Below are 27,093 nucleotides of genomic sequence, written 5' to 3'. Positions count from 1 at the left end.
GTGACCTCACTGTGGTTTTAATCCTGAGCACACATCTTGCACTACCCCTACCATGATAATCGCCATCTTAAACCTCAGCTCAGATTCCAGATGGCCGTGGGTTGTGAACTGCAGTCCCTCTCACTATGCATACACTTTTCCGCTCCTATGGTTTAGTTACAGAAAACAAAAACGTTTAATATTTTTCTGCTGTTATGTTCCACAAATTCGTATGAAATTAGTATATCATTAGATTGCATGGCGTTTGATTTTAAAAAGTGCTGTTTGCATTGCTGATTTGAGCTTCATAAAAATCCTTACAAGGATTCTGGCTTGAGAGTAAGACAGAATTTCCAACAATTTCTGAAATGGCACTCTACATAATTTCGTCATTTTGTACTACATACTTATGCAAAGTAGCATTCTCAGCATTAACAATTACAAAATCAAAATATCAATTAACTCTGGAAAACGATGAAGATGTTGTACATCGTGCGGAAAATACTCAGCCAAGATGTAATTCTTATATAAAAACAAACATACCCACCTCATTAATATGCAAGTACATTTCTCTCTAATGAATGCTAAAATTATATACACACCAAAAAACTGTTTTAAATTAATTTCCTTTATGTCTTTCTATCTTTGACTTGTATACCTGTCTTGTATACATATGTAGTCTGAGGTCACACAAACATGCCTTGGGAAAAGAGGTCATGAATGGAAAGCTAAGACGCCCTGCATGGTTACTGCTGTGGAATAATCCTGTACACTGTGGGAATATATGTCACTGTGACTGGTTCAATAAATAAGCTGACTGGCCAACTGTTAGGCAGGATAAAGTTAGGTGGGAACGCCAAACAGAGACTGATGGGAATAAAGGAAGGGTGGCGTCAGAGGAGACATCAGTCAGCCACCCAGGGAGACACGCCATGAGCCACATGGTAGAGGGTAGGTTAATTCAAATATAAGAGTTGGCCAGTAACAAGCCTGAGCCATCGGCTGAGCATTTATATCAATAGTAAGTCTCTGTGCATCTATTTTGGAGCAACTGAGACAGCAAAATCTACAGGTTACCACCCCAATAACACAGACACACCCTTAAAAAGACTAGCTGTGCATTTATTTACATAAAGCCAAAGGACAGACTTAAAATCCAACATGATATCCCATGAGGCTTACAGTTTTACCACTGATCCGATCCTTAAAAGCTGTTGGTTTACTCTGCTTACTCGAGGATGGCGCTCTCTTCCATGCTTTACTTTCATGTGCGGAACCACGAGGCATCTACTCAGCCTCAGTTTTCACAGAATTAGTATTGAGTCCAAAAAAGTTTTTTTTGATGATGTACCGAACACACTGTAAAATCACATTTCTTTCATGTCGAATGTCCGGAGCGAGAAGCTAAAATATACATTAAAAAAAGATTAGCTGTTTAAAAAAAATTTCCAAGAAACACATCTTAAAATATCATGTCCCCTCCTAAAAGAAATAGCACAAAACAGGAGAACAGATTTGTCAAAATACACATTTCCTTTTTCCATTTTCCTTAAAGCCAGACTACCTTGTTCACATTTGGGCTCCTCTAGGGAGAAAGAGTAAAGAACAGGAAAGCAGAATTTAAAACTCATGACCTTTCCCCTACATTGCAGGTAACACACACACACACACACACACACACACACACACACACACACACACACGTACGTGCAGGAGTGCTTTCCTGCACACTCAATTCCTTGAGACAAGAATACCACTCAGCACAGAAATTCCACGGCAGCCTGGACAACGTAAGACTCCATTGCCTTAGAGACACTCTTAGAAAGTTAGTAAGAAACAATAGAGAGGGCCGGACAATGGTAGCACAAGCACTTAATCCCAGCACTCGGGAGGTGGAGACAGGCAGATCTCTGTGAGTTCAAGCCCAGCCTGGTCTACAAGAGCTAGTTCCAGGACAGGCTCCAAAGCTACAGAGAGACCCTGTCTAGAAACATCAAAAGAAAGAAAGAAATACTAAAGAGGATCCCCCAAATCCAAGTCTATAAATGGTAAAAACGAAGTGTGTTACCTACAATAATAGCTGAAAATAGCACGTAAAAACACCTCCACATTCCTTCACTTTCCTAATCACAATTGAAAGCTACAATTCCCTGGTATCCTGAAAAAGTACGTAACAAAGGAGTCGTGTTATTTGCCAAAAAGAATTTCACCTGGATGTCTCTCTGATGTCTGTCCTACAGAGCAGGAGCACACTTGGTGATCTTTAACAGTATCAGACAGACATTTGAAAAATGTTTGAAAAACATTTGAAACAGTAGCAGCTGACTGTGGCGAGTAGTCACACACAGAGCACACCCATGGTCTGATTTAACAGGAAGGACAGACAGGACGCTGGCTACAGCAGAAGCCTCACCTGAACCGCAAGACTTCACGTTAGCGTCACTAAAACTGCTTCTCTTAGACAGAGAAGATCTGATCTCTGATTAGTACCATCCCCATGTCTCAGAAGCAAGACACACTGCTCCCTTCTTGCAGCTTCAAGTAAATGTCTGAATACATGATGCTAGTAAAGCCATTAAAGGCCAAGGCAGATACAAATAAAGGCACACTCAGAGGAAGGCAAGGGCGACTTGGGGCAGGACACTTCAGGACTTGTCTTGACACTACTTTTGGGTTGTTTCAAAGGCATGTTTTTTTTTTTTAAAGATTCATTCATCCATCCATTCATTTTTATTTTATCTGTATGGGGGTCTTGCCTGCATGCATGTATGTGCACCTGGTGCCTGTAAACCTGGAAGGGAGTATCAGATACCCTGGAATGGGAGTCATGCACAGTTGACAGCCAGCATGTGGTATTGGGTCCTGAAGCTGGATCCTCTAAACTGTGAGCCATCTCTGCAGCCCTCAACAGGCATTTTTAAAAGAGGAGACGATTTTCTTTTCCCTCAGCTCGCCACTGTATTTAGCTGTGCTTCCATTGAAAATGTAACCTCAACACATATCTCCTCTTCAGTAGTTAAACCTATACTTAAATGTTAAGAAGTGATGGAACCTGTAATTGTTCTGCATGTACTGAACACCACCTATATGTCAAACATAGCTTTAGAGGTTAGACATCCACACATACGTGTCTCCAAGGAACACACGAGCACACAGCACCCCAGTGACCCCACCTTTACTACACACACACAGAGCACCCCAGTGACCCTGCGGTTACAATGAATGTATGGGCACGACAGCGTGAAGAAACAGTACTCACCATCTCCAGGAGGTATGGGTGACGCGTTCGTGGTTCAAATAACGGGTGGCAGTAGCTCCTTTTCCTCTTTAGGGCTGCCTTCCTGAGCCCATCCCTCTGGCTCTCCCACCTGGCTCTTGGGACAGGTCTACCCATTGTCTTGACACTTTGTCTTGGGCTCTTGGGAGGACTGGTATGAGGAATCTGAGTTTCTGGCAGAACATCCACTTCAGTCTTGATGGGGATTTCTACATGTGGAGAAAACAAACATAAAAAGAAAAACCAGGTCAAACAGCCAGAGAAATGTAAGAATCCTCCCAGCCATAATACTGGCTACCAATAACTTTTTTTTTAAATGGTTTTTTGAGACAGGGTTTCTCTGTGTAGCCCTGGCTGTCCTAGAACTAGCTCTGTAATATAGTTGGCTTCTTTCCATTATCAAGTTCCCAAACCTACATACATTTTCACATAGGTTCTGCCACACACTATGCTAACAAACTTATCCTATCCAAACCTGATGCCCCAGAAAGAGAAGGTGTGAGATTTCAAAGACTTCTAGCTTCTTTTCTTCCTTCCAATTTAAAAATGGCGGCAGCCTCAAACTGAAGACCAGAGTAGGCAGAGTACTTATCAAATGCTTCATCTCCAGAGGGAAAGAAGAGAGCTTGGTTCGCCTTGTTTCTATGGGATTCATTAACCTGTTAATAGCTTTTCTCCTTATCATGTTATAAATGCAACTGATAGGGAGGAAATATAATATGTGTTTAAAGAATAACTCTATCTACCTATCAGTATATGGGAAACAAGAGTAAGAAACAAATACTGTTTTTCTTAAAGGTAAAAAGGTAAAAGAAGGCAGCCATCTGTTACGGGATACGCTGATAAAGCCAAAGTCGTTTACATTTCAAAATTCAAGTAGCTTTTACCTGCCAGAAGAGCCCATAGCCCCAACAGCAAACACATGCCCATGTCACAGACAGATACATAAACACCAAGTTTTGTATCGAAGCCCAGCTTTTCCTTAGTTCACATCCTCCAAGTACACAAACACTGTCATCTGAGAGACCGCTAACTTCATCCAATTACATTCCCTTCGTTATACACAAACACTTTATCTCTTACTCTTAACCCCAGCTCCAACTTTGATCACACCTTCTCCGTCACAAACATACCAACTCTCACAGTTGGAAAGGCCTACACACAATTACCAAGCAGGACCAGGTTTTACCAACTATAGGACATTGGTTTATCCACTAAGTATATACTACATTACTGGTGTGAATCCTGGATTTAAACTATACTCTATCAGATTGATAGCCCATCACAACTCGAGTATGTGGCCCTAAATGAGAGGCTATAGGAGGTAAACTGGCTTATCACAACAAAGCCACACATACTATCTGTTTGGAAAGTAAAACACGTCTCCTGGGCATTGCTAACTTCTCACACAGAATCTTGAAAATAAACAGATGAGGACTGGAAAGATGACTCAGGAGTCAAGTGCCAGCCACACAAGCCTGAGGACCTGACCTCTGACCTTCAGGAAAAAGCAGGGGGTGGTGGCACGCATCTGTAATCTCAGTAAGCTCTGGGTTCAGTGCGAGATCCTATCTCAAAAGGTGGGGAGCAATCTAGAAAGACATCCAATACGGACCTTTGACGTCTGCATACACTGCACGTGCATATACCTACATGCATGTACACTACACACAAATAACACAAGTGCTGGGCCACTATACATTCCAAATGAGACAACTTACATAAACGTGTTCTATAAACAGCACTGTGCCCAACAGACTTAAATTTTATTTTATTTCATTTCATTATTTTTTTGGGACCAGGCTTCATATAGCTCAGGCTGGCCCCAAGCTGAGGAATGACCATAAACTTCTGATCTTTCTGAGTGCTGGGACCTCTATTCTACTATCAAAGGTGTTACAGACATGACAAGGGGCCTGAAATGGGACAGTATGTTGCACGCTACCATCGCCCAGCATGAACCAAAGGCAAAAGCAACAAGGAGTCTCACCCCGCCTTACCTTCTGGTTCACTCTCTGATCCCGAAACACCACCGTAGCTGCTCATCAGCGAACACAATGCTGGTGTCACCTCCTTAGGAACCACAGTCCTCTGTGGCTTCTCTTCCTTATCAGACTCTACAATAGAAGGGAAAGAACAATGATTCAAAGAGGGTAGCCCAGAGCAACCGCCACCACTAAAAGGCCAGGCGACTTCTCATCTGTAAGGGAAACAAGCCATTTCTGATGACCTCTTTCATCTTCCCTGCCACAGACAAAAAATTCTAGGAGGGCTAAAAACTTTGTTTTAAATTTTTAAAAAAGATTTATTTGTCTATTATGTATACAGCGTTCTGCCTGCAAGTATGCCTACGTACCAGAAGAGGGTACCAGATCTCATCATAGATGGTTGTGAGCCATATGTGGTTGCTGGGAATTGAGAGTTCTCCAGGGGAAGCAGAGACAAATGTAACTGTACACAGCCTAACTAACTTACCATGTTTTGTGGGTTATGGAATTTGGCCCTTCCCTAAATTAAATTAATTTACAGTCTCTGCTATTACAGGTAGCAGAAAAGCCAAAACACTCATTGGGTGTTATTGGGCCAAGATCGTTAACTCTGAAAATTAAATTTAGGAATAAATACAAAAATTTGACTTTTTCATTGTTTAACATTTAAATAAACCAAACATTTAAGTCACAGAGTTCATGTAAATGAATCTAACCAAAGCTTCTAAGAACTTAGTTCAACAAGCCAACACGAGAACATGGCAAGTGCTGAAGAGGCTGCCAGAGGTGAAGGTTTGATGGCACCCAAAGAGCCTCTCTGTAGCCCCAGGACACCACTATTACATTCATTTCTGGCAGCTCTAAAACATTAGCATGGAATCAGACAAGCCATAAAGCAAAGCTAGACTGAAGACAACTTGTCTATCCAACAAATCAGTTCAGCCCATAACCAACATGAACGCTTCAAGACTGAGCCAGTCTAGGGAAACCAAACCATGGACAATCCAAAACTAGGAAATCTAAGTATCTTTTTATGTGAACACTGGCTGTGTACCTCCTCCACATAAGGTACGTACGAGGGATGGAGACACATCTACCATACACATGACCTAAATGTTAGCTGATGCATTAACAATGTCTCAATTATTCCTTGATTTCAAGCTAGACAATGACCTCATCTTGCATATTAAGAGAAAGGAAAATACGCAGGTTCTATATGCACATTATGAATGCTAGCGTGCAGTCTATCCCTTCACTGTGGAGACGACCAAGGCCGAAAGAAAGAAACCGACCCTGTAGTAGCCAAATGTTATATTTTTTAAAAGTCTAATCTCACTTAGGTCTTATCAATCCCAAGATTTCATATGGCTTTTACAACTGTCCTGCCTCAGTTTCCTGAGATTTCTTGTGGCTTTTACAACTGTCCTGCCTCAGTTTCCTAAGATTTCTTGTGGCTTTTACAACTCTCCTGCCTCTGTTTCCTAAGTGCTGGGATTCTAGTGACTGATCCCGACACCCAATTTTGTTTCATTTGCTGACAAACATCAAAAAGGATAAGCCCTCTGGCGCTCGCCAGCGGCCGATGACATCACTGACTTATTACTGGTGATGTTTGATTGCTGGATGATCTGCCCAGTTTCTCTATTCTTTTCTAAAGTTAGGATTTTCCTCTTCATTCCTTGAAATGAGCTACTATTCCACACTTAAATTCGAGTATCCACTCAAGTAAAAAAGACCTTAAACCTTTGACATGTTAAAAGCACCACAGTTCTCAGTAGGTGTTTGAGGAACAGGTACGCTGCCCTGAAGCAGTGCAATTATTTGAAAACAATTATTACTAAGGTATTCTAGTGGCTACCTTGTATTTATCTTTTCCCCCCTACATATATGCACTGCAAATATTCTCTATGAAACATCTGTAGCTTGAACTGGAGATATGGCTCAGTGGTTAAGGACACTCGCTGCTCTTGCAGAGGTCGCGTTTGGTTCCCAGGATCCACATAAAATGGTTCACAACTGCCTCTAATTCCAGTCCCAAGGAATCCAACAACCTCTTCTTCTGGTCTTCGTGGGCACTTCATGCACATGTGCGCGCGCGCACACACACACACACACACACACACACACACACACACACACACACACACCCCCCTTCATATTTATCTATTCAAATGCTTATTACAGAGTCCTGGATCTTCACTTCTGAGAGGGACGGCTATAACTTACCACTATTTTGTGATTTCAATTGTTACAACTTCAGTTACTGAAAATCCGCTCTAGCGTCCTTCTGATCACGCCTTATCCCGTTCTGTCCTATACTGTCTTACTTACTGAAGACAAGGTCTCACCACAGTTCAGGCCCTCAGCCTCCTAAGTGTTGGGATCATGGGCTTGTGCTACCACAATTGGTGGTCTTTGTATTTTTTTAGAGAACTTCATGACACTGTGAGACACTCTAGGCTAACCTTGTGTCTTTTCTGCCCTAGATTGCCATTTCTCTAAAAGTCTGGTTTCGGGAGAGAAGTATTTAATATTTACAACCTGAGCGTTAGGTGGACTAGGAGGTCACACAGCTCACAATACCGCCCACCTCCCTGAAGATAAGGAGTGGGGCTAATGCGTGCAAACAACTTAGGCTCTCTCCGTATTTGAGGGACACACCACAAGTATAACACTTTGGTAGTATACCAGGCAGGTGGTGCATGTGTGTAATTCCAGGACTCAGGAGGCTGAAGTAAGAGGACTGTGAGTTCAACACCACCCTGGGCTAGAGGAAGAAACCCTACCTCAAAAAGCTAACAACCCTTTCCCAATCTATTACAATAACATTAACTCACAAATAAGACAGCGAGGGATGGGAGGTGTTACTCCCAAATCCCCTGGGAGATACCTCTAAGTTCTCACAGAAATACTTAGCACCCACCCTGAAGACAGCCAAAGGCACTGCACCCACACATAAAATAATCAAGAAACAAAGAAGGACCTCCTGAAAAATAAAAGCAGCAAAACCCAATTCTCTGAAATAAAAATACGAGTATAAACAGATTACTAACAAAAATCATGAAATCAAATTTCACAGCACAAAATCCCGATTCAAACAATCTTACTGTTAAATTATCATGTTCTCGCTGACCTCCCCCATCATCAGACCAGTAGCCAGTCATCAACACTGTCTGTTTCTCTCACACATCCAGAGCTGAAGGGACATGACCCTTCATGCTCTTTCTTGACACTCTGTAGGCATGGTCCACTGCGTCACTCCACCTGAGAGCAACTCAGCTTTCAGTACCGCTCCCCTCCCTGGAAGTCAAGGTGGCCAGCTCCTATTTGAGGCTATTCAGGGCTGCTGGCACCTCGGACTCAGGAAGCACTTTCCTGAACGCGTCAACAGAGTTCCTTAAAATCCCCACCCTTTCCCCAACTATAGTGCTCAGCAAGGAAAATGTAGGACCCTGCAGGCCCCACTCACTTTAATCTATTTTATGTGTATGAATGAGTATTTTGTCTGCATGTATGTATGTATGTATGTACGCCACACGCATGCTTAGTGCCCAAAGTTGTGAGCAACATGGGGGTGCTTGGAACCAAAACTGGGGTCCCCTGCAAGGACAACAACCGCTTTCATCCATGCTCGCCGTCTACAGCTTCTTTCTATGCATGGTACTCAGCCACCTACTTGACACTGCCTCTAGGAGAGAAACCATCACACTCTCTAGTCCCAAGACTTAAAATAATTAAGAGAATCACCTGCCTATCATGCTGAAGGCCCTGAGCTGATCCCCTAGGGGAGGCGGGTGAGAAGAACCACACACACAGTACCTCCGACGGGAACTTTGCTGTACACTCTGGCATTCTCAAGAAAGAAACTGAAGGACGAACACTGCATCAGTTACTTTCTGATGCTCTGATAAAACACCATGACCCAACAAACTTATGAAAGAAAACTTCTAACTGGGCTTACAGTTCTAGTGGGTTAGAGCTCATGATGGCGGAATAAAAGCACGCTGCAGGAAAGGCTGAGAGTTCACATTCCAAACCACAGATGCAAGGCAGAAAGAACTGAAAATTGGGGTAGATGAGAAAGACTTTGAAACCTCAAAGCCTGCATCCAGTGACACACCTCCTTCAACAAGGCCACACCTCCTAATCCTCCCAAAACACTCTCATCCACTGGCGACTAAGTGTTCAAACATGAGCCTTGGGGCTCATTCATTCAAACCAGCACATAAATTAATAACTGTTATGACTATAACATCTTCCACACACAAAGTCCTAACTACATCAGTGTCAGGACAGCTGTTCCCGTGCTTCAGGGGCACAGCTGTATTTGTACGAGGAAACACCAGGCTCTGCATGGCCAGAAGTTTGAGGACATTTTACTGACCAGATACTTTCTAACTCATACAGCAAACGTATAAATAAATAAAACTATAATTTGTAAAATTTTAAACAAACTGGGTCCTACCTTGCTGTAGTGGTTTGAATGAGATACCCCCCATAAGTCTCAGGAATTTGAATATTTGCTCCCCAGCTATTGGCTGTTTGGGGAAGATGAAGTAATGTGGCCTTGCTGGAGGGAGTTCTGTCACTGGGGACACTTTAAGTTCTGCCTCCTGTTTGTGGTTCCACAGTGAGCTCTCGGCTGCTGCTCCTGCCACCTCCACTCTGCCATCACAGCTCTCTCCCTCCAGAACTGCACACAAAATACACCTTACTTCTATGAGCTGCCTTGGCAGTGCTGTCTATCACAGCAACAGAAAAATAACTAGTACAGAACTTGGTACCAGGAAGTGGGCCACACTGCAGCAGACCTCACCATGTGGTTTTTGAAGGAATGTAAAAGACTTTGCAACTGTGGAGCAGAAAAGCAGCTGAACACTGTGAGCAGGCTAGTGGGCCATCCTGGCAGGAGCTTGAAGGACAGTAGAGCAGAGACTGTGGCAAACACTGGCAACTTCTAAAGCTGGACTAGATGCACTTTGTGCATCATGTGGTCACCAGCCCATTGAGGCCAGAGAGTGGAACACGAGGGTTTGAATGAGATGTCCTCCTTAAGTCTTGGTCCCCAGTTGAGTGTTTGGAGAGAATTAAGAGGTGTGGTTTTGCTGGGGTAGGTTTTGAGGTTTCAAGATTCTCAACATTTTGAGTTAGGCCTCCTTGTCTCCTGCTACCTCCACTCTACAATTACCAAATCTGCTGCGGGAGCACCTTCCGGTCAGTCAATAGCCTCTGAAATACCAGCCCACTGGGGCGTGGTATATTTCTCTTTAAAAGAAGAGCGGCAAGCCTCGGCTCGGCCTCTCGAGCCTCTTGGTTCCGGCTCCTGCTCCAGCGACTAGGCTCCTTTCCTGACGATTTATGTGTATGTAAGTTTACCCCCCAAAATAAATACCCCTTTAAAACCTAACTGGTGTGGGATTGATTCGCCATTAACTCTCTGGAACCGGAAGTGAACCCTTCCTCTCTAAGCTGCCTTATCATGGTGTTTATCACAGAACAGAAACGCAATTAACACACTAGTGAACACCACAAAGAGACTGAACAACAACCCCCAAGTAGACTAGTAAGGAAATCAGATAGCATGGAGTCCATGAGAAGCCAACCCAAAGTCTGGAGACTCCAATGACTGAAACGATGCCTGTCCTGGTTCAAAGCAGCTACTGAGAGCTCTCCCGGCACCAAGTACAACAGAGAAGGTGAGTTAGGCAGAGACTTCCAAGTATGATGTGAGTCCAGAACCACTACCTGTTGTGCCCTTGTCTAAAACACAAGGGCTGATGTGCAGACTAAGTTCTGGTACAGAAAAGGAACAACATGGACTAAAGTGTTTGCCTTCACTTTTCTGCTGCTCAAAAAATGTTGGGTTTTCCTCCCTTTCTTTTATTTTCTACTTGTTTGTTTGTTTGTTTGTTTGTTTGAGATGGAGTCTCTTGGAACTCACTATGTAGGCCAGGCTAGCCATGACTCACCTGCCTCTGCTTCGGAGAGTGTCTGGATTTTCTCTATTTTGTGCTTAGTGTCAGCTGTCACGGAAAGCACTAGACTGTGCTGTCCACTGTCAACATGACAACTAGAAAAACTAGATGCGAAGGGTGGGTAGCTTTGGCCATGGGTAAGGGAAGCTGCTTCCAGAAAGGTGGAAGGACCAGCCATGGTAGCACACAACTGTAATCCCAGTACTTAAAGTACGGCAGGAGGACTGAAGTTTGGGACCGTTCTGGAACACATAGCAAGAGCTTGCCTTACAAAAACAAAAACCTTGACTTTTCCTTGGTCTTATCAAAGATAAGAAAGAGCTTCTGTTTTCCTTCTCCCAGGGGGGGAAGGGCTGACCTAGGTCTTGGCACACGCCAGACAATCAAGCACTCCCCCACCGACTACAACAGCCAGAAAGGGTCTCTCTAAACCCCTCCCCAGCTTCACAACATTTTCAGACAAACTCAGACTGAACTAGGAGCCACACTCAGGTTCCGCTATCAGTGTAACTGAGCACGGCTTAGCCTCTGCTCTTCATCTCTAAATGGACGTAGCACCAGCCACATACACGGTCCTTACAGGAAAAAACTAACATACAGAAAGCACACAGAGCACCAACAAGCACCGTACTCAGGAAGTAGTAGCTGTGTTTCCAATCTAGCCCAGTCGATGAATTAGCCATCCTCTCATACTTATGGGACTGAATTTTTCACAGAGCACTATGAAAATGATGTTAGCATGACTCTCTCTTTGTGTGTACATGTGCCTGTAACTTATATTATTTTCCCATTTAGCTTACCAGAGTCACTGTGTATCAAAGCACTGAGAGGGTCCACATGAACCACGGATGGAGCTTCAGGCTTCGGATCTCTGGCGTGAATGCCTGGTCCAATGCCTGCTCGCTGTCTAGCCCCACCATTTTTCCATTTATGATGCTTACGGGGACTTCTGATCTTTGCCATCTGTGAATGTCTGGACATGCCCCTCATTTTGCTGGAATAAGAAAAGAACAGAGCAAAAGAAACATGGATGTTAAATTGACCACTTAGACCCATGATGCTTAGACCATGAGAGCAAAATAAAAGAAATACCCCTAAACAAGAGATGTCTATAGCAGAACTTTAAACGCCCACTAGCCACAAATACATCTTACTCATTGTAATTCCAGTTACAAGTTTCCATGAGTGTTTTGAGCCCTGAAATCAGGCCATGCTGTGTATTGTTTTGTTTTCCGTGACAGGGTTTCTCTAACTTTTTGGAGTCTGTCCTGGAACTAGCTCTTGTAGTTCAAGGCTGGGCTCGAACTCACAGAGATCCATCTGCCTCTGCCTCCCAAGTGCTGGGATTAAGGGCGTGAGCCACCAATGCCAAGATTTTTTGTTGTTGTTGTATTTTTTTTTAAAGGACACAATTATGAGGTATATCTCCAATGTACACAAGGCACTCCAGGACAATATACCTCTATGTAACCAAGTATATAACTCCTGAAAATCAAGAACAAGCCTTTTGAAGATGGAGTTGCAACTTAGTTAAGAGCAGTTCCTTCCCTTCCAGAGCACTGGAGTTCAGTTCCCAGCACCCACACTGGGCAGTTTACAACTGCCTATAACTCTAACACCAGAGGATCTTATGACCTCTTATGCCCTCTGCAGGCACTGCACACAATAGACCTTCACAAATGCACGTACATAATTAGAAAAAAAATGTTTAAAAAAACCCCAAAAAACAGTTAAAAACAAACACCTGAAGTGGTACTTCACCAAAAGAATATCCACATAAGATGTTCAACATTGTTAGCAACATTACCAAGTGCTGAGCAACAAACAGAGAAACCAGATGCAGTGAGAAGAAGTCAAAATACTTCAACCACTTGGCAAACTATTAAAGCTAATCATATAGATAATCCATGACATACCATCTGGTACATGAAAAAATGAACATAGTAGCTACAGAAGACACATACAAAAAATGTTCATAGAGTCTAAAGCCTAACAACCCAAACTGAGAACAAGCCACCATCTGAACTCTACATAACAGTATGAATGAATTATGAATATAATTGTAAATATAATTTACAACTATATACAGCATGGGTGTATCTTAGAATTTTGAGACACAGAAATCAAAGAATGTATAGTGTATGATTTTATTTATATAATTCTAAGAATAGGAATAAATTGTGATAATAAAAATAAAAACATGGTTAACATTTATGGGGAAACACTGAACAGGACAGGACTTTAGGGAGCTTGGTGAAGTAACAACATTCTGTATATCAGTTCATGGGGCAGGTAAATGGATGTGTATACCATTTCTGTGTATGCACGTGCTTGTGTGTGTGTGTGTGTGTGTGTGTGTGTGTGTGTGAGAGAGAAAGAGAGAGAGAGAGAGAACAAGCAAGAGAGCAAGCACTCTTCAAGTTGTGCATTTAAGACTTGTATACTTAAATTATAAGGTCAGTAAAAATAAAATGGAAAAAAATTCTGAGGAAAACAGTGAGTGCAGAAGAAAGGAGGCCTCACACATTACTGGCAGGAGAGAACGGCAGCCAGGATAGATCCACTTTTTATGAATAAGCAAGCGACTAACAGTTTGAATGCCAACAGGGAGTTGGCTAAAACAACCCTGTGGGACTCCCTTAAATACTTCCCTAAAACGAACAGTCTCCAGGGAAGATCTTCATGGTCTCAAGAAGCACAGGGCAGACTGCAGCGCCATGCAGGGCTGTCCTACCATCCCTGTGCTGAACAGAAGGCTCCCTGGGGAGACCGGCAGAAAGCCAAGGCTGGGAAGGACTTGTTCAGAACTTAGCACACGTGTCAGGTAACAGTATTTTAAGATCAATTTAAAAGAATTTTTAAGCAAAAGCTACAGAGCAAGAATTCAGACTGGGTGATGCACACTGGTGCATTTCTTTTCTTACTCTGAAAGCGTGCGCGTCAGAAGAACGCTGAGATCGCCTATGCGAGCCGCCCCACGAACTCACCCGTACTGTGTGGTTGTCAGCACCTCCCCTCTCTGCTCCTTTTCGAGCTGCAACTTCTTCTTCCTTTCGATATTGGCCAGAGTTGGGTAGTTTCTAGAATAAAAACAAAAAGTTCTTATAAATTTTCAATTGGGAAGTAGAAAAAGACAAGATCTCATGAGTAAATTGGGAACATGGGGATCTTGGGAGAGGGTTGAAGGGGAGGGGAGCAGAGAAAAATGTAGAGCTCAGTAAAAATCAATTAAAAAAAAAGTAAACAGTAAAAACAAGAAGAAGAAAGAACTCTGTCAGCACAGTTTTCACAGCACAATCTCTGGTGAATCCAGTTTTGAAGCATATGCTTGGTAGATGTTTGTAATTCTTGTCTCCCCAGCCACTGAGAATATGATGACCCACTGAAGTGAATGGCCACGTTTGTTTTGTTAATTTGGATTGTCAACTAATATATCCTTGGTATGTGTCAGGTAATAGTAAAACTACATGTAACACTTAGAAAAAAATCCTTTCAATTACTTCTAAAATTTAAGAGAGAAAATGCAGTTTATGAATCGATGTTACTCACAGCTGTTTACACACTCAGCAAACAGGTAGGCAGTGCATGCTAGGATTCCGACTGTATAATTCACACACGTGCAAACTGCTCTAAGGTCTCTATTTATCATGTACCCATACACAAAGAAACAACCTGCCTGGCCAGTTCTGCAAAATACATGCTCTGCACATGGAAAGCCACCAAGTCTACTGAGGAAAAGCATAAGATCAGCTGCACCTAAGAGAAAATATAGTCAAACACCCAGGAGAGGAATTTTCTTTTTGGATGGGGTGAGATTATTTCAAAATGAAGAAGTCCACAAAGGGACACGAGACCAGCTGGTCTGAAATGGTGCTAAGAGATGGCACTCAGGTGGAAAAGCATGGATTTGTTCTAAGTAAACCAAGTAATACAAGCAACCCAAGGCCACAGAGAAGGGACCACGACCCAGGGTATTTTACACGAAACATAATTCAACCAAAGGGAATTGAACTACCAAAGGACATTCATCCCAAAACACACCTACAAAACTTGTACTCAGTCCCACTAGGTCCTAGCAGCTCACAACTATCTGTAACTCCATTTTCAGGGAACCCAACACCTTCTTCTGACCTCCCTGGGCAACAGGTACACACATGGTACAGAGACATACATGCAGGCAAAACATTCATACACATGAAATAAATTAATTTGCTGGGCATGGTGGCACATGCCTTCAATCCCAGCATTCAAGAGGCACAGGCAGACAAATCTGAGTTCCAAGCCAGTCTGGTCTAATAGTGAGGGTCTAATACAGGGCTATGTAGAGAGCTCTTGCCTCAAAAAAGTTCCAGACATACAAGCAGCTAAGAGTGAAATTAGCTCTGACAGTCACATGCAAAATAAATGGCTTTCCTTGATTATTGGCACAGATGTATGGAGTCACCGGTTCTAGAATCTAACAATGAGACACAAACCTTCACAGCACAGAAAACATGAAAGAAGGGAACACAATTCTCATCATTCAGGCTGGTACCATTGGATACATCAACAAGAGTTCTGCCACTTTTTCTAAGATGTTTCTACCTTCTTTTAAACGTGTATTACTGGACGGGGGTTACAGCTCAGAGGGAGAGAGCTCTCAGCATGCACATGTCCTAGGGCCAGCAGTCAGCATCACTAAACTAACATGCATATCTGCATTACCACTCGAGGAGCACACGTGGTGACCCCTCTGGGTTAGTTACACTGGAGAGAAGACTGGCAACGGCTATGTTTAGTGGCGAAAGAATCCGGGGAAAAGGCAGTGAATTTCAGTAAGGACCGTGCAAGGCACACATGCAGCCATAAACAACCTCTATAAATAAGAGATGGTGACTGCACATGCTATAAATAAGCAAATAGGAAAAGAACAAGGTCATACAAGATGAGAATCTGATAGCAGTCAGAAACACGTACTTGAGGAAGCAAACATGACCTAAGGCTACACAAAGTGGACTTGGCCCTTAGGTGAGTGTGAATTCTTCCCTGGTCCTCATAAATGGTCAGATGTGGTCAGGATACTTATGTCAGTTTGGGGGAAACACAATGCCCAGGAAAACTGAAACTTGGAAGGGGCTCAGAAGAGACTCAGAGATGGCGAGGAGGGTGAAAGCTAAGACCTCTGTAGAAAGATGAAAGAAAGTACTGCCGCCTGTAAAAGATGAGAAGTGGTTATAAAACAGCCTTCTGGGAGGAGGGCCAGCAGCTGCTCTCCATCTGCAGACTGCACCTAGAGAGGCAGGAACGGTAAGACGTGTGTGATGATGCTCAATCAGCCTTCTCCCTGCACCTCCTTTCCTCACTATCCCAAGTGGACTGGTCCTGACACCACACACTCATTTCTGTCTCCTGTCTTTGGGTTTCTTTCTTTCTTGGTTTTCCTTTCCTTTTCTTTCTTTTTTTTTTAAAAAAAGATTTTATTTATGATATATATATAGTGTTTTGAATGTATGTATGGCTGCAGGCCCTCAAAAGAGGGCACCAGATCTCATTACAGATGGTCTTGAGCCACCATGTGGTTGCTGGGACTTGAACTCAGCACCTCCAGAAGAACAGCCAATGCTCTTTACTGCTGAACCATCTCTCCAGCGCCTCTTTCTTGGTTTTTCAAGACAGGGCTTCTCTGGGTAGCCTCAGCTGTCCTGGAACTCACTCTACAGACCACGCTGGCCTCAAACTCATAGAGATCTGCCTGCCTCTGCCTTCCAAGGGATGGAATTAAAGACGTGTACCACCACTGTCCAGCTGGCTTTGTGTTTCTTAGCTCTGACTTGTCCCTGCCTATGCCCTGGGTCTCCAGTGATGTCCTTATGGGGCAGGAACCACATCTGAGTGAAACTATGCCAAACGTTACGTCTGTGTGTGTGATCCAACTTTCTCCTTATCCTCAAATTGACTTTTTCTCCTAGGCCTAATCTCTATAGAACACAATTCCTCTTTTCTCTCATTGGAGAAAAAAAAAACTTCTCTAACACAGTTATGCCACTGTATTTTAATTTCAAAGTCTTTCTGAATGTCTGAGATAAAACATGGTGACGTGGCAGACACTGCTGCTGGGCATACAGGTGAACTGGGAACGCCAGAGTGAGCAATGAAGGAAACGGAACGGCTCCACCTAGTGGACGTCTGCCCTGGAAAGCAGGGTCCACTTCAAATACAAGTGTCTGCCTCTCAGCTCAGGAATTAAGAATCACCTATTTTTGCTTTCTTGAGGGAAACTATAGTTTTAAACACAATGGGCACCTCCAACTTTGGTTAATTTGAAAAAATAAAATAAAGATGAAGGAATAAAGGCAAAGATGTAATTTCTTCAGCACCGTTTTCTGGCTGTAAGTCCTGAGTGGTTACACAGAAGCTAGCATTCTAGAATGTCAGAGAACACACCGGCTTCCTCAAGAGCAGCTCTCACAACAACAGTAATGTTCAAAATAAAAAGCATTTTGCTAAACCATTGTAGAACTCACTTTTTAGGGTATATTCTTCAAAAGTTGAGCCTGAAGCAATATAAAATACATACTTGTATGAAAATACCTATATGTGACGCACTATCGCATACTATGGATATATTTAATGAAAATTAAAAAATAAATAAATTGGGGTCAGAGAAGGCTCAGCGGTTAAGAGTATTGACTGCTCTTCCAAAGATCCAGGTTTGATTCCCAGCACCCACGTGGTGGCTCACAGCCTACTGTAACTCCAGTTCCAGGGGATCCAACCTCATCTGGCCTCCTTGGGCACCAAGCGTGCAAGTGGTACACCCATACACATACAATAAAAACTGAAATTCCTTCAGTTCCTTAAAAATACTATTTTTAAAGTATTAAAAAATAAAGAATAAATTGAGAATAGGTACCTAGAAATAATATAATTTCACAATTTTTAAAAAACTGCTTAATGAGAGTATATGTCTTAGAAATCTATCAAATGAACCAAAAATAAAAAAAAAATGTTTTCCACATTCCTTCTTTTCTGCCAACCCAACCCACTTCGCCCTTTCTAGAAAAGGTCTTACTTTATTATTTGCAGGCAGACTAGCACAAGGTCAGTCTCCCCACCCCAGCCTCCAGAACACCAGAACAAAGACAGACATTCCCACGCTCAGGCCCCATACCCACTAATGAGTGTATCACCAGCACTTGTGAGTGTGTGACAAGATAAGGACCTGAGAAGTAAGATGTGAAAGAACCCAAAGGAACTAAAAGGTGCTAAAAACATCACTCCCAGAACACTTCCTACCAAGGACCATCACGGGTACAAACCAACCTCACCCCAATCCGCACCTACAGCCCCAGGTTCTCAAGTCTGAGACTCCACTCCAGCACTCATGCGTGCCCGCTCCTTTTCCAGCACCTCTGAACACCTGCAGCCTACACTCGAAACCGGAACCAGACACACCTGCCCTCCGTGAGGAGTGGTACCAGTAAGCTTGCTCCCGTTCATCCTTTATTCAAGAGGATAAGGCTTTGCTTTGGAAAGCAACAAACTTAAAACTGTGCCACCAAGCACGGTCAGAAACAGCTCACATTCTCCCTCTCGGCAATTTTGTTTGGAGGACATTCCATCACCACCATTAAAGATGACCAGGCAACCTATGAGGTCTGTATGGAAATCTAGTCAAAGCTGAAACAAATCTATTGCTTTCCTAATGAAAAGCTAAAAGTTAGGTTATATATGCCTTATATATGCAAAATCAAAATGAGGAACAGTAAAAGCAGTAAAAGCAGCTTGCCCAGTGGTGCCAACAGCAGAAACAGTATCTTCAGCTCGTTCTTTACTAGGAAGGAGGGCACTCTGCACTAAGTTATGGAAGCAAGATTGCTCCATTTTCTGGAGTACAGTCACCAATGCAAGCCCCTCCAGCCAGACCCTTCTCTCTGAATGCTTCTCACGGTCAACCAGCACAGCTTGGGTTCAAACCTCTCCCCAACATGGACTGGTAGTTACTTTTAAAGCGAAGTATTTATGGCGGGCAGGGGTGGCGTACACCTTTAATCCCAGTACTCAGGAGGCAGAGGCAGGCGGATCTTTGAGTTTAAGGCCAACCTGGTCTACAGCGTGAGTTCCAAGACAACCAAGGTTACACACAGAAATCCCTTCTCGAAAAACTAAAGCTAGTGCTTCAACTGCACGTGGCTTTCTAGGCACCTCACTATTTATTCACTTTTTCCACGAGAGTGAGTTTTGGTGATCCTAGCCATAAACAGCAAAATGTCTACCTTCTCAATTACAAAATGCTGGTTTATGAGACGGCTTAATCATAATGGCACCTGTGGCCAGGTCTCATGACCTGAGCTCAATTCCTAGAACATACATGGTGGAAGGAAAGAGCCAACTCCCTAAGGTACCCCTGACCGCCACACATACACACAAATAAAAATATAAAACAAGTAAAAAGCAAATGTTTACCCCAACCTTTAAGATAAACAACTGCCAAGCCATTACTAAAAGATATGATTTCTACCAACACACAAAGCCTGCTAAGATTTCTTATGAGCACTTGAAAAATCACTGATTCTCCTAGAAACTGTTTTCTTCTTGAATCATTTGCGGCAAGAACCACAAGGGGGAGCTCTTAAGCCACTTAAATGTTGGCTTTTAAACAGGGATTGGTGAATTGTCTTGGTGATTCTGGTATTAATCAGAAATCATAGCAGGGAGCCAACAAGATGGCTCAGAGGGCAGAAGCACTTGACCCAGCCTGATGACCTGAGTTCAATCACAGGAACCCACACGGCGGAAGGAAAGATCTGACTCTTACAAACAGTCCTCTGACCTCCATGGTGACATGAGCACCCGCAGACACAGACACACCTTAAAAAAGGGACAAAATCATAAAAATGTAAATATAAGATACATTACCAATTTCAAACCATGACTATGAATCAGTGCAACACACTTTGACCAAACTTCTCTAAAATAAAAAGGCATTGTTGAAAACATAATTTAAAAATATGGTTTCTCTAATTACTTTCTTATATATTGAAACAGAATTATATCCATAATAAAATAATCTCAAATCCCATTTACATATAGTAATATTACATGTACCACTTTTATTTATGGCATCAGATGATATAAACAGCTATGTAAAAGATGTCCTTACCTCTCCAATACTTAACTTACTCAAGAATACAAAATGTAAAACAGTTCTCCAATGAGACAGTCAGTACGGGCAAATGTGCTAAACGAGCTGAGAGAAGGTCCCATATTTAAAGACAGGAAAGGTTTTCCTGTAGACTCGGGATGAGTATGAAGACCCTGAAGGTGGCTGGGTCGGTAAGCAGAAATTCATGGAAGGGGAAGCTCACCTTTCTGTGAGGGAGGCAGCACAGTGACAGAACTAACAAATCAAGAGTTCAGCTGGAACCTTTAATCCCAGTAGTCAGGAGGCAGAGGCAGGGGGATCTCTGTGAGTCAGGCCTTGAACTACAGAGTTCCAGGACAGCCAAGGCTATTGCACAGAGAAACCCTGTCTCAAAAACAAAACAAAAAAAGAAAAATAAAATAAAAAAACCAAAAAACAAAAAGAAAGAGAAAAGAAAGAAGAAAAAGTCCAGCTGGGCTGCGTGACACAAGCTATGACCCCAAACCCTGGAAGCTGAAGCGGCAGCAGGATGGCCACAAGGTGGAGACTAGCCTGGTCTACATAGTGAGTTCCCAACAGCCAGGGCTGTTTAGTAAGACCTTTGTCTTAGAAAACTCACAAAGTTGTCAAAGGGTCTAAAAACCTATATATAAGATAGACAAAAAAGTCTACCTGCTACCCAGAGCTCTGAATAATGTAGAAATGACCGAAAAACAAGTCCACCCTTAGAGTCCTGATTACCAATTCTTTGAGTTTCGACATTTTGGCTAAGAAAAAAATATGTGAAACATGTTCAAATTGTAATGAACACCTAACTTTCTATCACAGGAGAACCAAGTAAAGAAAACACTGCAGTCCTCACTAAGAAGCCAGTCCATAAGACAGCCTGTTCACCACAGAGCACATCACACCTGCGTGGCTTTCTGAACAGGACTTAGTGACAATGGAATGAGGGAGCTCAGATACCAGCAAGGCTGAAGTGAAGACCAGAAGGGGCTCACTGTAAAGATGGGAGCTATGGATGGGGAGCCGTTTTAATGTCCCTCAAAAGGATTAAACACTTATAAAGCAGCAGGCACCACTGAACTGGACCAGCAGTCTCCAAGGGATGAGACTAAGCAGCAGAGGAAAGGCTAGTGTCCAACACGTCGTCTCCATCCCATCCAGCAGGGCACCACTTTCAGTACCACTGCTGTTAGCTTTCCAAACCCTGAGTGTCAGATAGAAAGTGGGGTTGATACTTGTTTATCCTATAAATAATATTATGGAAAAGATCAACCAACATATAACAACAAAAACAAAGAAAAAAAATTCCAGATACTTAAGTGGTGGCGTAAGAAAATAAAAATAATGTTGCTGTAAGGACACGACACAGAGGAAGCAGAGAGCTTCACACAGAGAACATAACAGTTCCTCCGAGACAACTGCTTCATGGTTACAACTCGTCCCTGCATCTGTCCAAGGCTCCCTCACCACTCACTTTCAAGGCTATAATCCTATTCTATATTCCCTCGGGCAGCAATTCTCAACAAAAGTGTTCTCAAGCTCAATTCCAGGCGCAAGGTACAGCAGTACCAAGTCTAAGACCAGGGAAAGCATAACATCGTGACCAACACCGCCATGGATGTATTAACAAGCTATGCTCTATGGTCAAGAGTTCTAAGCAACTTTCTCAAATTCTAAAACTAGCCTTTTGCCAGGCTGGAAGGCAAAGACCTGTAATCTTAGCTAAGGAAGAATAAGAAAAAGGATCAGGAGTTCAAACACAGACTTAAACAAAAATAAATAAACACAGCATTTTTTTTTGGTTTTCTCTGTGTAGCCTTGGCTGTCCTGGAATTTACTCTGTAGACCAGGCTGGCCTCAAACTCATAGAAAACCAAGTGCTAAGATTAAAAGCATGCACAACCACTGCCCAGTGTATTATACATTTAAATACCATTACAAGCCCATTATTGCCTCAGACACCGAACATCTAGTAGGTGGCATGACAGCTCTCTTCATCTTCCATATAGTTTCTTTATGGCACATCTGTTATTTAAGTGGAAAGTTCCTGCAACTCCTCCCCAAAGTACACCCAATAGTCTCATATACTGTAGCTTACAGTTCTTTTTCTTAGAGTTAGCATTATAATTCAATGGACTCCACTATCTAATAAAGACATTTATTTTTTAACCATCAACTAACACTATTCTTAGTCATAATTTACAACTATTGAAACACAAAATCAAGTCCAGTCACGTTGAAATGTCTGCATTATTATAAAAGATCACATTTCTCTTTTCATACCCATTAAAGCCCCGCTGGCCATTATGCTGAAACACCCAGTCTTGCTGCAGGAAAGAAAGTTATTTATTAGTTAACGATTCTTTACTCACTTTCTTCTTTCTTCCCTCCATCTTGCAATCTCCTCTGGAGTGTCTAGCTTGATCTTCCTCATACCAGGAGCATGCATCTAAGGGCAGAAAGCCTGCTGAACATCAGGAAGCATGCTACGTGCTCTTAACTAAATGCAACATTGTATCCAACTTTATTCTTACACGCACAAAGTATTTCAAGCTCACTAGCATTCTCACTATGCCTTATGTCTTTCTCATGTAGCTGGATCAATGCTAATGAATGACAGTGGGGAAAGAAAGATAATGCTTATTACATAGATGCAGAACCCATTTTTTTCAATTGACATTAAATATCCAAGTGACCAACTCGCCAAACAAAATGGAAGATGACAGATAAAATTAGTAGACATAACCATTTTTTCACAGGTCTTTTGTTTCTGTGTTTATGTGTGTGTGTTTGTGTGTGTGCGTGTGCGCACGCGCATGCAAGTGTCCTCAGACACTAGGATATTGGATCCCCGAAGCAGGAGTTACATACAGGCAGTTGTATGCTGTCCAGTGTGGGTGCTAAGAACTGAACTTGAGTCCTTTGGAGGGGCACTACAAGCTCTTAACTGTTGAGCCAGCTTGTCAGCACCCAGCCATAGTCATTTTAAGAAGCATGGCATGGTCAAACCAGCAGACAACATGCAAGCGCAAGAATCAGTTCTGGGTAGGTAAGTCATTCTTCTCTATCTGCCAGAGGAGCTAAGAGCTGTCTATCTTGCACGGTTTGAGACTGAAGTACAGTAAGAGATGTAAAACTTCCTCACAAAGTACAAAACACTGCATGAATATTACTATTATCATTCAGAGAACACATGCTAAAAGCGTGAGAAAAGTCATAAGAACTTACATTTTTCCAGTGGAACTGGACAATCTTCTCATGTGCACTAAAGGAGCAATCGGCTTCAGGGCACTGAAAAGTTTGACAACAAAAAGACAATGCAGCGATGGTCACAATTTAATGGTTCACACCACCAGGGCCTACAGACTATGGCCCAACAGCATAGCAAAGACCACTCTAAACAGCTGCACTTAGAATGGAATGGCATCCTTGGGGAGAGCAGCACAGCCACTCACTCATTTCTGCCTCCCTTTGAGCCAAACTAAAACATTCCTAACTCCTAAAGGTAAGGAACTGCTGCAAAACAATGTTTCCAAAACAAGAATTTTCTTAAAAACCAACAAAAAACAACTTTGAAGCATTCTAATTGGCTTATCGGTTTTTTGTTTTGTTGTTTTTTAAAATCATCTGAGTTATATTTAGAGAATAGCTAAAAAGAGCTAATTCAAACTATAAGATTTCAAGTTAGAAACCCAATGGAGATTTGGCAAAGCATCTGTCAAGATCTAAAAGTAGCCAGGCAGTGGTGGTGCACACTTTTAATCCCAGCATTCAGGAGGCAGAGGCAGGCGGATCTCTGCAAGCCAGCCTGGTCTACAAGAGCTAGTTCCAGAACAGGCTCCAAAGCTGCAGAGAAACCCTGTCTCGAAAAACCAAAATAAAATAAAATAAAAAATGTTCAGAGTTGCTCAGGGCGACTGCTGGGAGGCCCAGCTCTCTCCTCTCTCCTCTCATGCAGTCACGGCGGGGCACACACACAGAGGTTGTCATGCTCCTCCTCTCCATGAAGCAGAGGGATCCCCACCCCCAAATTCCAAATCCCAGGCACTGTCCCCACGGGTTAAGTCATCAAACATTTCTTTCTGTAAAAACTATCAACTTACAAGGAAAGTAACTTGGCACTTTTACGAAAAATACAAATAAAGGCCATATCTACATCAGTTCAGAACAACCAGGAAAACGTACTTTTGTATGTTCAGACATGTGTATGTCATATTTTTCTTGGTTTTTAAAGCCACGGTCACATGTATCACAGAAGAAGTGGAAAACCGGTTCCTTTCTTTTCTGCAAACAAGCAAAAGCAGTAAGACTGTGGTAGGAAATCTCGGCTCAACAAAACATAACTATTCCAGGAATATACATTTGATTTGCTTTAAAACACATCCCTGGGGTGGGGGCTTCTTCTTCTTCTTCTTCTTTTTTTAAGCAATATAGCAAGCTAGTCAGGCACAATAAAAAAAATTAAATCTAAAAAGAGCTAATTCAATCTATAAGATTTCAAGTTAGGGACCCAATAAAGATTTGGTATAGTATCTGTCAGATCTAAAGGTACCATTTAAGGTTTAAAACAGAAAGAAAAGGCATCTCACAAAGGACACAGCTATACTAGAGTACTGATACAGGAAATAATCCCAGCTTTTAAATATTACGTTACTGCTAACAGCAATGGACTGTTAGAAGATACACTTCACCTGTGTAATACTAATAGCATGAGTTACATAGTTCTCAAGTTCTACACCAGCAGTTCTCAACCTGTGGGTCTCGGACCCTTTGGGCGGGGCTCACATATCAGACATTTACATTACAATTCATAACAGCAGCAGAATTAGTTATGAGGTAACAAGATAATTTTATGGTTGGGGGTCACCACAACAAAACTGTATTAAAAACGAGGAACTGTATTAAAAGGGTGCAGCATTAGGAAGGTTGAGAACCACTGCTCTAGACAGTACCCAACCTACCCTAGACTAATTGTGCAACTTACACAAAGAGGAAAAAACCTGATCTCTAAGTTAGGTTCAGAAAATAATAAAACCTATTTTAATATAGTATTTGGCTTGTGACATAAAACCAGGCATGATCCCCCATTCAAAAAAAATGGCTTCTAGGCCAGAGATGCCTCAGCAGGTAAAACTACCTGCTGCTCAGCCTTAGTACCTGAGTTCAGTTCTCAGGATCCACACAGCAGGAGAGCAATGATACCAGGAAGTTGTTCTCCTACTTCCACACATACGCACCTAACTCCAACAAGGTGGGCAGGCATACATGCAGACAGAACATTATATACATTAATAATAATAATAATAATAGAATGTAAAGTACTGCAGTTTAAAAAAAAAAAAGAAATCCTACCCTGCTAAAGCGCCACATGTCCATAACAGATGTGAAACACAGGATATGAGCCAGGCAGTGGTGCCTCACGCCTTTAATCCCAGCACTCGGGAAGCAGAGGCAGGAGGATCTCTGTGAGTTTGAGGCCAGCCTGGCCTACGAGAGCTAGTTCCAGAACAGACTCCAAAACTACAGAGAAACCCTGTCTCAAAAAACAAAACAAAACCAAACCCCACATGATATGAAGTAGTAAACATAAGAATTAAAGCACCACGCTCATCATCTCGGAAATACCTTCTTTTTCTGTTTTCTGTTTTGAGGCAAACCGAAGTCATTGAATTGTGCATTGTGTGTTCGTGGAAAATAAGAATGTGTAACTAAAAAAGAAAAAGAGAGACTCATTTAAGATTGCAAATAATAAATTAATCATTTATTAGTCACTTTATCCCCTCACATTGAAAAAAAGGGTAGGTAGCAAGTGAGTGCTGGTCCCCACGGAGGCCAGACACAGTTATCGGCTCGGCTTCTCTGAACCTGGAATTACAGGCGGTTGAGAGCCTCCCAATCAGAGTGTTGAGACCCGAACTCTGGTCCTCTGCAAGAGCAATAGACTTTCTCCACCGCCAGCCCCTACTAATCCCGTTCTAAAACATACGTACAATCATTACTTTCTAATACGTAGTTTTATTTCCTGTATTGCATTAGGGAGATAGGAAGCCCCTACAAAAGGTAATGATTCTTATATGTTTTGCTCATTGCTATGTAAGTGGATCCCAGTAAACAGTAGGACTGAATTAATAAACTTTGAATGAGCAGGTAAGAGGGAAACCTAGTGGGACACATTTTGAATACTCATTACCAGCCTCCAAAAATGCATGGCAGAACTGAGAGATGAAATGGGAAAGCAGGGAGAGTAGGATAAAAAAAAGAAAGCAAAGGGGGTACCACCAGGAGCAGCAGCTTACCCGAAGAGTAGTAGGACGTGTTATACGCGGGGTAACCATTAGGAGACAGCCCCCAGTACCAAGGCGCCGAGGCTTGGAAATTCCACACCGGCTGGCCGCTGAACTGAGGTTGTACATCCGGAGGGGCCTGGGCATCGAAAGGAGGCTGCGCTGCGGGAAGAAGCTGAGCATCGAACGGGGGGAGCGCTTCGGAGGGAGGCTGGGTCTGCACGTGGGACTGTCCCTTCTGGCACGGCTCGGACCCCGCCGCCGGGGACGACACAGGAGGTGGCGGCGGTGGCATCATGGCCCAGAACACCCAGTTGTCGCGCGGCGGGGCAGTTTCGCTCGGAGTCCCCGACGCGGGAGTCACCTCGGGGGCTGGAGGCCATCCCGCCGGAGTCGGCTCTGCCATGCCACCTAGCCAGCGTGCAATTGTGGAACTAATATTAAGCGTCACTTCCGCTAC

The 27,093-nt window shown here is 42.8% G+C and overlaps 1 protein-coding gene across 1 annotated transcript; it reads right to left on the bottom strand.

Moving 5' to 3' along the window:
* Nucleotides 1–1,080: 1,080 nt before the first annotated feature.
* Nufip1 (nuclear FMR1 interacting protein 1) lies at nt 1,081–27,070 on the bottom strand. Its single transcript, XM_048421814.3, has 10 exons — nt 26,646–27,070; nt 25,975–26,057; nt 24,535–24,633; nt 23,578–23,640; nt 22,722–22,798; nt 14,207–14,299; nt 12,020–12,213; nt 5,257–5,373; nt 3,239–3,465; nt 1,081–1,383 (listed from the first exon to the last, which is right to left on the bottom strand). The coding sequence occupies exons 1-10, from the start codon at nt 27,037–27,039 to the stop codon at nt 1,267–1,269; spliced, it is 1,464 nt and encodes a 487-aa protein (XP_048277771.3). The 5' UTR covers nt 27,040–27,070; the 3' UTR covers nt 1,081–1,266.
* Between the last annotated feature and the right edge of the window lie 23 nt (nt 27,071–27,093).

Source organism: Myodes glareolus, chromosome 12 (assembly GCF_982192425.1).
Source record: "Myodes glareolus chromosome 12, mMyoGla1.1, whole genome shotgun sequence".
Classification (NCBI taxonomy): Eukaryota; Metazoa; Chordata; class Mammalia; order Rodentia; family Cricetidae; genus Myodes; species Myodes glareolus.
Note: the sequence above shows the minus strand (reverse complement) of the source record. Positions and strands in the feature narration are given on the sequence as shown.